At 48.9% G+C, this 15,751-nt stretch overlaps 1 protein-coding gene and 1 non-coding gene across 2 annotated transcripts; one reads left to right on the top strand and one right to left on the bottom strand.

Moving 5' to 3' along the window:
* Positions 1 to 542: 542 nt before the first annotated feature.
* On the bottom strand, positions 543 to 11,379 carry LOC136463764 (BAG-associated GRAM protein 1-like). The gene is made up of 17 exons (XM_066462742.1): positions 11,086 to 11,379; positions 10,867 to 10,964; positions 10,686 to 10,761; positions 9,383 to 9,511; positions 9,228 to 9,274; positions 9,034 to 9,154; positions 8,811 to 8,927; positions 3,092 to 3,121; positions 2,902 to 3,001; positions 2,552 to 2,658; positions 2,302 to 2,448; positions 2,120 to 2,224; positions 1,844 to 1,990; positions 1,702 to 1,755; positions 1,255 to 1,318; positions 1,114 to 1,175; positions 543 to 678 (listed from the first exon to the last, which is right to left on the bottom strand). Exons 1-17 carry the CDS (start codon positions 11,377 to 11,379, stop codon positions 571 to 573), a joined length of 1,806 nt encoding a protein of 601 aa, XP_066318839.1. The 3' UTR covers positions 543 to 570.
* A 2,504-nt stretch (positions 11,380 to 13,883) lies between these two features.
* On the top strand, positions 13,884 to 13,965 carry TRNAS-AGA (transfer RNA serine (anticodon AGA)). The gene has a single exon. It is a non-coding gene; the product is annotated as a tRNA-Ser (tRNA).
* Positions 13,966 to 15,751: the final 1,786 nt, after the last annotated feature.

The raw sequence follows: 15,751 nt of genomic DNA on the forward strand, positions 1-15,751 counted from the left end.
GTCAAATTGTTACCACCAATATATGTTGCGTACAGGAGTTTTGAAGTCAGAAACTGACATACAAGTTACCAGGAACTGATTGGTGTCAATGAATGAGGGGAGAGATTTCTGCCCCGTGTACTCTTTTATGGGAATATTATGTTATAGGAATTGGTTAAGGTAATTTAATTAACTTGCACAACTACATCAGCAGGTCAAATTGCACCGGTCCTTGCAGAAGTTTGGAGTTTCTCTTTTGTTTTGAGCATTGTATGTAACATCAATGTAGCCTATCTTGTTCTAGGTAACTACTATGATTACTTGGTTTATGTACTGAACGACACATCATACTGGTTCACTACTTCGCAAGAATGTCTCCATGATCTGAAGCCTCTTCTTCATGTGGATGCAATTCCACAGGTGGCTTCCCACTGCACTTTTCTTGGATATCTGCACAATGTCATTGCTGGTTTGTCTGTTCCCCAGCTTTTGGATATGACCACAATTACCCTGCAAAATCTTGCAAAACTTGTTTGCACTGCACTTGTATATGTGCATGGCACTGTGTAGGTGTTTTTCATCTGTAGGCTTTCACGGTGAAGATGCCATCACAATCTCGTCACTGTCATGGCTATTTGACTCAGATTTGAGGAAATAATCACAAGCAGCCTCCAAAATCTTGCAAACTTCTCTCCGGTACTGCACCAGAATACAGGTCATGTCAAGAACAAAAACTATCAATGGTGCTTCTGAAAATATCAGTATTAGGTTCACTATTTGATCTGATGCTCGATATAACCAGAGGGTTGTGTGGTGCAGAGCCAATTCGAGTCGCTTCACCATCTTTCTGTCACATTCCTAATTGAGAGCAAAAGAGGTTGCCTCAAGCCCAGAACGTTCAGCTATTGGACTGAGATTAAAACTGATGCTTTCTGCCTCAGGTTTAAGACGGATGGAGTTTTAAGAGGATAGAAATTATGGTGTTATGAATTGGTCCAAGAAATTTGAATTCTGAAGTAATTACTGTCTTTCCATTTTCTTGTTTTATGGAGTTGTGAAATATCAATGAACCCTCATGTCGCCAGTGCATATATTCTTTAGCTAGGAAACTGTATCAAAGGTGTCATTGCATACCTCATCGGTTGCTCCAGATTTTATTCTGGATTGCAATATGCACCATTTCTTCATGTTTACACCTATTATTGCAGAAAGATAATGTATATCATCGGAAAATGTCCTGCTGAATAGATTTTATGGAAATGCAATTCAACTAACCGATCTTTATATTTACTTGACATGTCGAACTGGAGGTTGTTCTTAGTGACCACCTGCAGTGGATCTGTAAAAAATGTATCAGCCACAATTCTCCATGTTGAAAAGATATTTATGTTCATACTAGCAAAATCGAATAACGCGCAGTCTTGTATGGAAAAGAAATGGTTAACTTTATGTTCTGTTAACTAGCATTACAGCTTCATGATGAATATAAGTGTGTGACTGCATTAATTCAGTGAGTGTTAAATTACTTATACATGTGCAATATTAACTGAAGAAAGACATAAAATGCGTAAGGTTGCTATTAAATATAAATTATTTCTATAAACACATAAGTTACTGTGTGTCATAGAGCTACTAGTTTGCTAATAGATATCTTTCAAATCCTTTAAGTATTCAGTTTTGACTATTATTCTTTAAGAATGTACTATAAAAGATGCTAAATACCTCAAAGTAAGAACCAAAAGGAACATCATGTGCCTGGTGCTTTGTCTCATAGATCTGAAATCAGACAAATACTCATTCTTTCGTCAGTGAGAAAACTTCCCCAAGAAATTGCATTGATAAATCTGCTCTAAGTTATAGTTACCAAGTTCCTTTTATCCCTTGAGAAAGAAGCATGCTGCCATTCTGTCACTGCGGTGTCTGGAGGGCACAAAGGACTGTGGCACTGTGACCTGAAAGTCACTTCACGAACCTTGCCACCGTACTCTTCTGAGGCACACCACCTGCTCAGCTGCAGTAAAGAAAACATTATCTATTAAATGATGTTGGTCATCACTGTTAGCAGTCAAATTAGTAGCAGCTCCTAGAAATTAACATGAACAAACAGAGCATGTAGATAGTGCAACTGACAAATAGACACCTTCAAATTTGTATCTTTTCTTGCATCCCTATATTGTTGGAAAAACATTGAATTGTCACCTAATATTGTACTGAAAAACTTCTCAGGTGTACCAGGGAAGAACTTCTGCAAGATGAGTTATATCAGAATTAGGAAATGGGTTATGCATCAGAAGAATTGGAAAAACAAAGTTGGATGCTCACACTGGTTACATCTGCAAGAACATGGTCATTGATGAAAGGTTGGAATTTTATAGCCTTTTCAATGTTTTTTTCTGGTGTGTTTGTGTTGTCTGACTTACTGCAGAACACACTGTTACGTTCTATTTGTAGAAGTACATGTGCTCTCACCTGTTTGTGGGAGAACAAGTATAAACATCAGGTTAGTTTTGGCGAGAAGATACCGAAACATAAAGTTCGAACACGATATGACACATAAAGACGTAGTAAGTACCTGTTTTTCAGCTTCCAAGGTTGCTTCATAACTTTGTAGTGCAGCCTCTAGAGCTCTAAATGTACGGTTTCTACTCCAGAATGATGCGAAAGTATACCTGATCCTTCCTGAAAAATTAGACGGATGCTCAAGCTCAACGGTAAAATTCTCTTCATAATTTTCCAACATGGAAGGTGAAAAACACACGGCACATATGTGATGGTGCTTTGTCTGCAGGAGTACTTAAGCTTGTAAAGACTCTCTGATTGAAGTTTCCAACATCTTGCAGACAAAATCCATAAGGCCTACTTTTCTAATTAGGTGTGTGCTTGCATATAACTTATTAAAAGTGCCAATCAAAATTGATTTACCATTTTGACTGCATGCACGAGGTGTTCCATGTCCACCTGCACCAGCATTAAGAAAAATAGTAATTGCTGGATTGATAAGAGAATGCTGACTTCTTTTTATCTGCAGGATAAATTCATTTGTATGTTAGCTCTCAATAAAAGAAAACAAACACTGTTTGTATGCCAGAAAAGGGCCATATGGATTGCATACCTCGTATATGTCTTGCAATGGAATAATCACCTAAAAAAATGCAGGTCTTAGAGAAGGAACTCAATGATATCATATAGGGATAAAATATGAAAAGTTGGCTTGAAAGTTTTTGTCGCTATTTTAATTTGATACTGTTATCCATTGGCTGTGGCAGTGACCTTTATTTGTGCCAATTAGCTGCTAGAAGAACAACTTAACTTTTACAGATTTTTTTAGGCATATGAAATGATATTATGATGTGCCCTGCCCTCTCATCATTTACAACTGTCCAAGGATCAGTTTGGGATTTGAAGAGAGCAGGAGAGAAGCCTAATGCACATTTCATCTTCAATCACTGTATGCACCCTACGCGGCAGGGGCAGGCGCCGAAAGGGCTCCCCTGCTGTTGCACTGTAGCTGCGGCAGGGGCAAGCGCCGAAAGGCTCCCCTACCGCACTGTAGCCACAGCAGGGGCAGACGTCAAAGTCAGCCATGCTGTCACATCTAGTCACTGTAGCAGCCTGACAGCCTGACATGTCTGTGTAATAGAATTAGATGGGTAGAGTTGTATATATAGCTTCCCACTGCAACTCAGTAAAGTTGAGCGAGTTCAGTTTTGCCATCTCCTCTGTAGAGCTCCGGCCAACGCTGGTGCTTGTGCTATGTGTGTGTGCGCTCTGTTCTCCCTCCCTTCTTCTACCTCCAGCCGTAGTGTGTGTGGTCGACAACGACGGTGAGTGGTCGGCTCACCCGTGCCTGAGATCTCGGGACCAACAAGTGGTATCAGAGCCGTACAAGCGCCGTCGTCGGACTAACTGCTGGCGATGACAGAAGGTTTAGAGATGAGCGACAGCAGCGGCGCAGCAGTGGCTGCCTAGCCACGACAGGAGGTCATCGTGCGCACGGTGCGGGAGGTCAGCGGCACTAGTTGGCCAACGCTGACTCGCACCAACTATGACGAGTGGGCGGTGAGCATGAATGTCAAGCTCAGAGCCCGACGGCTCTGGAATGCCATTGACAAGGGCACCGACAACGAAGACGTTGGAGGTTATCCTCGCTGCTGTACCAACGGAGTATAGAGAGCCGTTGGGGGCGAAGAACTCTGCTAAGGAGGCGTGGGAGGCCATTGCAGTGATGCACGTCGGCTCCGACCGCGCAAATAAGGCGACGGCCCAGCTGCTGAAGCAGGAGTACGCCACCCTCAAGTTCAAGGATGGTGGGTCAGTGGAGGACTTCTCCCTCTGTCTACAGTCGCTCATCAGCAAGCTGAGGAGCCACGGCGTCACCATCGATGAAGAAGAGGCGGTCTCCAAATACCTCCACTCCGTGCCAGTGAAGTATATCCAGATTGCTCTCTCCAAAGAGACGATGCTGGACTTGTCCACCCTTACCATTAAGGATGTGATAGGCCGTCTGCGGGCGGTGGACGAGCGCATGGAGTAGGCCACAACAACGATGGACAGCGGTAAGCTGCTGCTGACAGAGGAGTGCGCTGCCCGAAAGAAGTCCGGGGAAGCCTCCTCTAGCCGCGGTGGCGATGGCAAGCGCCGCGGCAAGGCTTCTTCGAAGAAGAAGAAGAAGGTCGACCCCAACGCTTGTTGGCGCTGTGGGAAGACGGGCCATTGGGCAAAGGAGTGCCCAAATCGCAAGTAGGAGAAGAAGGCTAAGCCTCATTGAGCGTAGGCTGATGAGGATGATGAGGCCACTCTCCTGATGGCGACATTCTATGCACTACACAACGTTGAGGCCAAGGAGAAGGGAGAGGTGATGGCAGTGAAAGGGCACGACAAGGCTCTGAAGGCTGTCAACATCGATGAACCGTGCGCCCAAGTCCACCTCAGACGTGTGGGCGGCGAACAGGAGCAGCGATGGTACCTAGACTCTGGCGCCAGCAACCACATGACGGGCTCCAAGGAAGCCTTCTCCGAGCTCGATGGTAACGTGACCGGCACGGTGAACTTTAGTGATGGCTCAAGGGTGGCGATCCGAGGGCGCGACACCATCATCTTCAAGTGCTAGAACGGTGAGCACCACACTGACGGATGAGTACTACATCCTGCAGCTGCGTTCAAGCATCGTACGCATCGAGTAGCAGGACGAGCGTGGATGCGAGGTACTGATCGAGATCGGGATCCTGAAGATTTAGGATCAGGAGCGACGTCTTCTTGCGAAGGTAAAACGCTCACATAATCGATTGTACCTGCTCGACTTGAAGGTGGAGCAGCCGGTGTGCTCACATAATCGATTGTGCCATGTTGTCAGGCACACCGAGGAGCCGTGGCTGTGGCATGCTCGGTTCGGCCATCTTAGCTTCGACGCGCTTGGTCGGCTGGAGAAGATGGTCTGAGGGCTGCCCACATCAAGCACAGAGGCGAGCTGTGTTACAGTGGCCTGTCCGGGAGGCAGATGAGGCTGTCGTTCCCAAAGGCGGCCAAGTATCGCGCAGCGGATGCTCTCGAGCTCGCCCACAGCAATCTCAGCGGGCCAATCACGCCAGCCACAAATGGTGGTCGATGGTACTTCCTCCTGCTCGTGGATGATTGCAGACGCTATATGTGGCTGCAACTCCTGACAAGTAAGGACGAGGCGGCAGAGGCGATCAAGAAGTTCAAGGCGCGCGCGGAGACGGAGAGCGGCAAGAAGCTGTGCGTGCTACAAACTGATTGTGGCGGCAAATTCACTTCGGTGGAGTTCGTTGCGTACTGCGCGGATCAGGGTGTGGTGCGACACCACACCGCACCGTACTCGCCACAATAGAATGGCATGGTGGAGCGACGAAACCAGATGGTGGTCGGCATGGATCGATCCATGATGAAGGGCAAGAGCATGCCGACAAGGTGCTGGGGTGAGGCGGTGACCACGATGGTGTTCGTCCTCAACTGCATGCCCACCAAGGCCCTGAAGGGCAAGACGCCGTTCGAAGCTTGGTACGGGCGCAAGCCGAGCGTGTCCTTCCTCCGGACATTCGGCTACATCGGCCACGTCAGGAAGACAAAGCCAGTCCTTACCAAGCTAGAGGACAGGAGCACACCGATGGTGCTCCTAGGCTACAAGGAAGGTACCAAGGCGTACCGTCTCTACGACCCATGCGAAGGCAAGGTGGTTGTCTCGCGCGACGTCGTGTTCGACGAGAAGGTGGCCTAGGACTAGGATAGTCCGAGCACGGGGGAAGCTGGCGGCTTCACCAGCACCTTCATCGTCGAGCACTTGGTCATCCACGATGGTGGAGACGCTAGAGAGGAGGTGCCAACCACTCCAGCAACAGAGCCGAGCACTCCAGGAGGAGTGCTGAGCACTCCAGGAGTTGTGACGAGCGGTCCTACAATGGTGCCGACCACTCTAGGACGGGTGTCGAATGCTCCTGTAGTAGAGCCGAGAGGTCTTGCAGTGGTGCCGACCACTCCAAGACTGGTGCCGAGCACTCCTGTAGTGGTGCCAACCACTCCAAGAGTAGTGACGAGTGGTCCAGGAGTAGTGCCGAGCATTGCAGCCGGGGTGCGCGAGCACTCCAGGTGCTATGCCAACCACTCCAGCGAAACAGGGGACTCCATCGACGCTGATCGAGTTCGCCTCACCTCCAAGCGACATCACTGAGTTTGTGGATGCCTTCCATGACGGTGAGGAGGTGCAGTTCCACAGGCTGGATGACATCATCGGTGGCACAGGGTCCTCAGGCCTGATGGGTCGGCTGCTCAATGACCCAGAGCTGCTTCTCGTCAGTGTAGAGGAACCACCCACGTTCGTGCTAGCCAAGCGCGATGCAAATTGGCGACGGACGATGCTGGAGGAGATGAAGGCGATCGAGGAAAACAAGACTTGTGAGCTCGTCGATCCACCTCCAGGATACCGTCCGATCGACCTAAAGTGGATGTACAAGGTCAAGCGGGACGAGCGCGGCACTATTGTCAAGCACAAGGCACGCCTCGTCGCTCGAGGCTTTGTCCAGCGTGAGGACATCGACTTTGAGGATGTCTTTGTGCCAATAGCACGCATGGAGTCTATCTGACGCTGCTGGCTTTGGCAGCAGCGAAGGACTGGTGCGTCCATCACCTGGATGTAAAATCGGCCTTCCTCAACGGCGAGCTAGTGGAGCACAGGGTGCTCTGACTACGCAAGGCGCTCTACGGGCTGCGGCAGGCCCCACGAGCGTGGAACGCCAAGCTTGACATCACGCTGGGCGAGCTTAGGTTCACACGGTGCGCAGCAGAGCACACGCTCTACACACGGCGACGGGGGAAGGAGGAGCTCATTGGCGGCATGTATGTGGACGACTTGATCATCACCGGCGCATGTGCGGAGGACATCGACAACTTCAAGCGCGAGATGGCGGCTCGTTTTTGAATGAGCGATCTCGACGCGCTCTCCTACTACCTCGGCATCGAGGTGAGACAGGGGAAGGAGGCGCTCACGCTCGGACAGAGCACGTACGCCTCAAAGCTGTTGGAGCGGAGCGTCATGGCTGAGTGCAAGTCGTGCGTGACTCCGATGGAGGAGCTGCTGAAGCTGACAAAGGCAAGTACCACAGTGAAGGTAGATGCAACACTCTACCGAAGCATCATCGGCGGTCTGCGCTACCTAGTCCACACCAGACCGGACATTGCGTTCGCCGTGGGCTACGTCAGCCGCTTCATGGAGGGTCCCCGAGAGGATCACTAGGCTGCGGTGAAACGGCTGCTGCGCTACGTCAAGGGGACGGTGGATCAGGTGATCGTCTTCCCTAAGGCCGGCGAAAGTGGGTTGCAACTCACTGTGTTCAGCGATGTAGACATGGCGGGGAACATCGACGGACGGTGAAGCACCTCTGGAGTGCTCGTCTTCCTCGGGTCGGCTCCAATCTCATGGTTGTCGCTGAAACAGAAGGTGACACTGTCCACGTGCGAGGCAGAGTACGTTGCGGCGGCCACAGCAGCGTGCCATACTGTGTGGCTGCGCTGGCTGCTGGGCGAGCTGACCGGTGTGGAAGCTCACCCACCAGCACTGATGGTGGACAACCAGCCCGCCATCGCCCTCGTGAAGAATCCAGTTCTCCACGACCGGAGCAAGCACATCGATGTCAAGTTCTACTTCCTCAGGGACTGTGTCGATGGAGGACAGATCGTCATCGAGTTCGTCGAAACTGATCGGCAACTCGCGGACGTCCTCACCAAGCCGCTCGGCCGTCTTCGGTTCACGGAGCTGAATAAGATGATCAGCATGGTGGAGGTTCCAGGGTTAGCAGTAGGATTAAGAGAAGAATTGTAAAGTAATTTGCTGCTCTCTCGCCTGTACGCGCGGTAGGGGCAGGCGCCGAAAGGGCTCCCCTGCTGTTGCACTGTAGCTGTGGCAGGGACAGACGTCGAAAGGCTCCCCTGCTGTACTGTAGCCATAGCAGGAGCATGCGCCAAAGTCAGCACTGCTGTCATATATGGTCACTGTAGCAGCATGGCAGCCCGATATGTCTATGTACTGGGATTAGATGGGTAGATTTGTATATATAGCTTCCCACTGCAACTCAGTAAAGTTGAGCGAGTTCAGTTTTGCCATCTCCTCTGCAGAGCTCAGGCCAACACTGATGCTTGTGATGTGTGTGTGCGCTCTGTTCTCCCTCCCTTCTTCTACCTCTAGCCGTAGTGTGTGTGATCAGCAACGACGGTGAGCGGTCGGCTCACTCGTGCCGGAGATCTCGGGACCAACACCCTCTAATTATTTATCAAGCAGCTATATTAAGTTTCAGGAACCATTTTTCAAAATATTTGCTTACATTCAATTGTTTGGAGAATACGTTAGAGTGGAAGCACAGATGCCATTGGGAGATGTACATACGGCCATGGAGCAAGAGACACTTCTCCAGAGCACAGGAGTAACTTTGGTGAACAATCTGCAATGATAAAAGATAAATTAGATGTATCAATAAACTATAAGTTCTGGTGAGTATACGATACTACAAGCCTACGTATGGCGTTATAATTTGTTGAGAAAAGTACTTCATCATGAGGAAGTTTGTATATGATTTGCAGAGGGCCAATGCCTTCAATCATCGCTTGGCGTTGCTTATTCAGCATCATCTTTCTCGGGGACTCAACTCCATTACATTCTTCAAAGGAGCTGGAAAATATGATTAAATTGGGATGATTTTTACATTCAGAAATGCTGTCGTTTTCTCCCAAAACAAGGTTACCTATCAGAATCTGGAAATGCTTTAGTTGAACGAAGACGCAGGCAGATCTGCAGCCAGATGTTTTTGGATTGTCAATACATGCTGAAATTCATTTAATTATCAAGATGGACGCAATTGCAATAAAATATTCAATCACAAATCCTCCACGAAATTACCTGACCAAATTTGCTGTCCAGTTCATACCAACTAGCCCCAGATTCATTTTCAGTGAGAACAGCTATAGTTACAGACCCAATAACTTTGCATTTGCACAGAGTGTCCCAATCATATATTGTTATGGTTACCTATGCAGAAAGTAGCAACACATGTCACACGTTTTATCACAGCAATTCTGGCATCAAATATTCAGGGGAAAAACATTCTTTTCGATGTTGTCAACTTTTCATTCAGAGCCACATGAATTCAGTCGTACTTTACCGCTTTATTTCATAATTGAACTTATACAGTTTATTGCTTGTTAATCTTACTTGAATCATTAGTACGTCATTTTAATGTCACTCTGAGGCTAGCGCCTGTGGCCTGGACGCCACTGACTCAATCCTAACTTGAGTTAGTATCCCACCCGCTATGATGCTTCGGAGAAGCTATGATGCTTCCATCCGTGCAGCACAAAGCATATGCACGCCATGTACTCCCAAGTTTAATATACTGCTTGCTAACGGTACTTTACATTACTTTCTGCAGATTGGTGGTATCCACAACTCAAAACATTGAGTTCGATAGGTCTAACTTACGCTGTCATGTGGACCACTAATCGTGAGTGGGGTTGGGGTGGGATGTTGTCGTGGGAAAATTTTCTTGTCACATGATTATGACGCAGCAAATCGCTTTTGTTTCTATTTTATGTACTTTTGAATCAAAACTCTCAATGTCAAGCAGCAAAAAGGAAACGGTTTCGCTGTTCCTTGAAGCTTCTAAAAGGCTGACAATTGTAGCTCCTAGCAGTACTGCAGTGGCAAAGCAACAGTTTGTATCAGAATAAGGCTGGCATACACCCTGGGCCATCTCTAACGGAGCATTTGTCTAGAATATCACGCATAAACTGTTTGCTGTTCTCTCACGCTTGGGGCAGACAAGCTTACTGATTTTTGTATTGTTCACGCTGGAAAACACTGTTTACGCGGGAATGTTGTGAGAGCCTGCTCCGGCCGGAAAAAGAAGTCAACTAGCCAGCCAAAAAATGCCAGCCGAAAGCAGTGTGGATGAATGCATGGCTGGGTTAACTCGTGTTGAGGCCTCCATCATTTTGCTGGGAACCTCTGACACGTCCATGATTGAACTGAAAGTTCTAGCAGGCATGGAAGAGGGCTGGTTCCTAGTTGGGAATGCCAGTGCACAGTGTCTATAGCAGTAAATGGAACTAGAAAGAGGGATACAATGGCTATCGTTCACTTTTTTCAGCTGTCCGCGCACTTCAAAATTCAAATGCAGTGAGGAAGCCGCTGTTTTGTCGCTTACCTCTACCGGGAGTTGTTCGACCAGGAAATTGAACTCCTCACCCCACAGAGGGTTTCTCTGGCTGGGCACCATGGAACTGCACACACAGTGTGGGCAGCCTCACTTTGTTCAGAATCAGTCATTCACGAGCTCGCTCTGAAGAATCAGCTGTGGACGGAGAGGGAAGCAAGTAATAAACTACCTGAAACGCTTCTGGTCGGCGCAGGAGATGACAGCGAAAGGATCGGAGCTGCCGTCCAAGCTGGCGCCGATCAGGTACTTGGCCGAGAGCAGCTCCAGCTGAAAACCACAGATCGACGATGCATATATGAACTGAACGCGTAAAAAACAACACAGGCATGCGGGTGCAATCATCGATCAGAGTTGCCAAATGCCATGGGCCATGTGGCAGTATAGTTACCTTGATGACGTAGCCGCCGCCGCCGCCGCCCTGAGCGCAAGTGATTTCAGAAGCCGCTTCTCCTCTCGCGCGGGTCCGGCGGCCGCGGCCCGCGGCTGCTGCGGTGGCAGATGAACGCGCGGACGACGAGGGTGGCGTGTTACCGCTGGGGGCCGTGGACTTGGCGTGCTGGTCCGACGTCAAGAGGAAGAGGATGAGCGCGGCGATGAGCAGCGCCGTGGCGGAGATGGCGACCTCGGCCTCCCACAGCGACGGCAGGAGGAGGCCCAGCGCCCACGACAAGCACTGACCCATCGCCCCGGGACCGGAGGATCCGAGCGAGAGGATGCTGCAGAGGGGAACGGAGAACACGCGCGGCGAGGTGACGATTTCCAATCGTCGTCTGCTCGAATTCGAAGCTAAGGCGTGTGTGGGTTTGTGGGAAATGGGACAGAGCAGAGGGAAGGAAAGGCGATCGGCGGAAGGCCTGCCACGGCCAGTGCGCTGGAGCATTTAAAAGTGAGCGGAGCGCGCGCGGGGTCGTCGTCGGTGAGAGCTACTAGCGGTATGTAGCGGCTGGCGGCGGGGAGCCGAAAGATGCAATGGTAGGTGCGTGCGGCTGGAGGCCTGGAGGGCGATGGCCGAGCACAACGCACAGCGGTGCTCCAGCTCCACGGCGTGCGCCGTTAAGGCCATTTTTAAGGGATGCCGTGCGGGCCTCTTGGTCACATACGGTACTTGTTATACAACACACAATGGTTTTTTTTTCCTCTCTCTTTTCAACCATCTTCTGGGCCTTGTGCTCGTCTCGCGATAGCATTCCAAGGAACGGGTCGTCGACGTGATGGTGGCCACGCCGCTCACGCGTTCAGGTCCGACGGACGATGCTCCTCCCTGGTGCTTGCAGTTACCTCTGCTGCCGACTGGGAACCTTTTTTTTTTTTTGTCCTTGCATAGAAAAAAATTATTTCTTGTGATCTGTGGATCTGTGATCTTGTGATTTGTGACTGTCTGGAGGTAAAAGGAGGATGGAGGCTGTTGGATCTTAATTCTATGGTGTAAAAAAATCATGTGTTGAAACTGTATAAAATACATGGTTGTTGGGTAGACAGACTCTTTCTTTATTACTGAACGGGACAAGGAGGGGGAAAAGGGTAGCTGTTCTTAACACATGTCAAGCAATTTGTTTTATGATATGCAAGCAATCTGAAACAAACATAGCCCACTTCCAAAAAAAAGTTTGTTACAAACAAACATGTCTCATATTGTAATAATCTATACGCGAGATTGTTACAGTCCAACAATCTGCTCTCCTAGCCTGTAACATACAGTATGCAAGACAAAATAAATAACATTAGATGAGTTGAAGATGATACGAGACAAAATATATAATACTAGATAGCAACCAGCTCTGTTGTTGCATACACTCATCGATGATTGGAATCGGCCGTCGAGTGTATATATGCTGCATTAGTCAATTTGGAGCAGCAAAGCAAGTGTTAAAGCAACTAAAGCTACATCATGAGCGAGGCTCATTATAAGCTCTTGGGTTTGGGGGGGAGGGGGGGGGGGGGGGGGGGGGGGGGGGGGAGGATGTTAATGCTAATAGCTACCATGACACTAAGAGGTGTTCGGTTCCACGGACTAATTTAAGTCTATGTCACATAGGATGTTTGGACATTAATTTGGAGTATTAAATATAGATTAATTACAAATACTACACAAATTGAGATTAATTTGCGAGATGAATCTATTAAGCCTAATTAGTTCATGATTTGACAATGTAGTGCTACAGTAAATATATGCTAATGATGGATTACTTAGGCTTAATAGATCCATCTCGTAAATTAGTCTCCATCTGTATAATTAGTTTTATAATTAACTCATGTTTAATCCTCCTAATTAGCATCATAACGTTCAATGTGACAGGGACTAAACTTTAGTCTCTGAAACCAATCGCCCACTAAACTTGGCACTATAGTATCACCTTAGCTATCTACTTAAGGTATTGGCAGATACTAGAAGAACACCGCACTACTTGATGTGAGACCTGAAATCCAATGATAAGCCACACTAGCTAGCTTAGAATGACAAGGCACTGGAGTGTGTAGGGCCGCACATCGAAGCTTGCCACTTTGGAATTGGTAGCTCGTGTAAGCTCCAGAGGTCAGAGGAAGATAGCATCTTGCTCTCAGAAGGCTGGCTAGTTGTAAAGAGAGGAGAGAATATAAAAGAGCCCCCCTCAAGAGAGAGAGAGAGAGAGAGAGTATAAAAGAGCCGTACCACTACTAATAACGCTTTCGTGTCCAGCTTCCTGCAATCATTAGATTCAGCACCGCACCAACTCATTCCTATCTTTCGTCGTTCTTCCTGAATCATTCCATTCGTCCGAACCATGAATTTTGAAATAAAAAAGAGAGGGAGATAAAAGAATCGTTCCATTCGTAAGCATCCGTCCGTCTCCGTCCATCAGTCACCGCGAGCGGCCGGTCCAAAGCCTAAACGGCCCCGGCTCGGCCCGCTCTCGGCGACGCCTCATTGTCATGGCCTGCTTGCCGTGGATGCGCTGATCTGCTGCTGCTCAAAGGCCAAAGCGCCAAGGCACTGGCTGAGCCACTGCTCACAAAGATATACACCGCGCCGTGCCGTTGCTATGCTAATTGTTCAACAGCATCGTTCCCTGACATTTGATCTCTGTTCATATGTTACGTACACACGAATCCCAGCTGCATGTTCTTGATTACGGATTACCTGGAGGAGAACATTGGATACCAAATACTCACGAATAAATAAATTTCAAGTTAGCCCTCACCATCAAAGTGGTCGTGCCGGAGTGGTTATCGGGCATGACTAGAAATCATGTGGGCTTTGCCCGCGCAGGTTCGAATCCTGCCGACCACGCTTTTTTATCATAGTGCATGACATATTTTTTTTTCTCTTTTCAATTTTGTTTCAAAGAACGTGAACTTTTTTTTTTTACATTTCAATTTCGTCAAAACAGTGAACCTTTTCGTTGTTTTCAATTTTGTTACAAAGAACGTGAACTCTTTTTTGGGGGTACTTTCCAACGTAAAAAATAGTGAACACTTACTTTTCAATTTCATTAAAACACGATATTTCCTTAGTTTTTCAAATTTCTCATTTAAAAATGGTATCGCGTTCAACCATCCACGCGTTCCATTGTCCTCTTCCTCTGATTTCAACTTTCAGTTTCATCAACATCTCTCCTACATCTCTAGCATTCAATCACCACCACTAACTGCCCAACAGATAGCTTCGAAATTTCTCACACTCCACTGCCAGAAGCACCAAACTAATCTACATCTATCAACAACATCTGATATGATATCAATAAGGGGATATCGCAGCCCGTCATGAAATAAATGCATTCCTCCATTTCGCTCTGCTTGATCGGATTCCCCCGGAGTTAAGCAATCACAGAATAGGCTATCTGAAGGAGATCAATGCTTGAGCACTTGAATAATGCATGAGAGATGAGGAGTTATTGCCCTGCTTCACTCTGACAAGGGCCGAGTTAGCAGCCCTAGTAGTACTTAAAGGAGTGCGTGATGAGGGATTGAGGGTGTGACTCCAGCAGCACACAGTCCTCTCGCCACAGACAAGAACTGGTCCGTCGTCGTCGTCCTCGCGAGACGGGGATGAGACTGGATAGCTTGCTTTCGGGTGAAATGGAGGCTTCTCTCTCGGTGCAGCCACAGGAGGGCGCCTCGCCGATCCAGTCAAGGTGGGGGTTTCTTCATCATGCGTGAGTGATCATATCAGCGCGGTTTTCAATGTGAAGACCAATTGTAGCTATACTGCTGTTAATAAGCGATTAACAAGTGATGGGATTTATATATATGTATATCTCCTGACTGAATCTTCAAGAGTTTGTTGCATGATGGGCTGATTTGGTGCAGGGATGATGGTAGCGGCGTCGTCGTCGGGCGCGGAAGGAGCGTCTCCAGGGCGCGCCCCTCGTGGTTCCGTCGCGCGCTGGGCGGGCTCCTCATGTGGAAGCACCCCGCGGCCGTGGAAGCGCCGGCGCCGGCGCTGGCACGGGAGGAGCGCGAGCCAACGGAGACGCCGCGATGGCACTCGTCCCTCAAGAAGGCGGTGGGGTCGGCGCTCGCGCGCGTGGCGTGCGTCTGCGAGCCGGTCTGCTCCGGCGTCGGTGACGACGACGTCCTGGATCCGAGGAAGAGTCGTCGGCGGCGGCGGAGGAGGGTCCGTTCACCCCCGGAAGCTGTGCTCACGGGAGAATCGGAGGACTACTGGACATTCGCTTTCAGGGGGAGGTCGTCGCTGACCGACGAAATGCTGATGCGGCAGTTCGTGCTGGAGGAGGACGCCATGCGCCGGCGCATGGAGATGCGACAGGCGGCAGGCCTGTGTTGGTTTCCGCCGGGTCCCAGCAGACTCAGCCAGATGTCGCTGGCGGACGACGACGACAACGGCGGACGAAGCAGGAGAGAACAGTTCGACCTTGCCCCAGCGCAGTGAAGCTCAGTCGCTCTGAGCTTGCTATGCATGCTTGTTTGATTTCGGCTTACTATTTGGTTCCATGCCAATTACACCATCCGTTCCAAACTGCAACAGTTTTGACTGAAACATCGTTTTTACTGTACACCAGATATACACTGTGTCGAGTAGGGATGAAAACGGTACGGATATTTTCCGACCGTAT

The sequence above is a fragment of the Miscanthus floridulus genome, chromosome 7 (genome assembly GCF_019320115.1).
Source record: "Miscanthus floridulus cultivar M001 chromosome 7, ASM1932011v1, whole genome shotgun sequence".
In the NCBI taxonomy this organism is placed as follows: Eukaryota; Viridiplantae; Streptophyta; class Magnoliopsida; order Poales; family Poaceae; genus Miscanthus; species Miscanthus floridulus.

What these genes read in the sequence shown, in the direction of transcription:
- LOC136463764 (XM_066462742.1), bottom strand. Translation starts at nt 11,379, where the DNA reads ATGGGTCAGTGCTTGTCGTGGGCGCTGGGCCTCCTCCTGCCGTCGCTG. An exon ending in TTCTTGCAGATGTAACCAGT is followed by an intron (nt 2,225 to 2,301) that starts GTGAGCATCCAA and finishes CTCATCTTGCAG; the next exon opens with AAGTTCTTCCCTGGTACACC. An exon ending in TCAAGTAAATATAAAGATCG is followed by an intron (nt 1,176 to 1,254) that starts GTTAGTTGAATT and finishes CTGCAATAATAG; the next exon opens with GTGTAAACATGAAGAAATGG.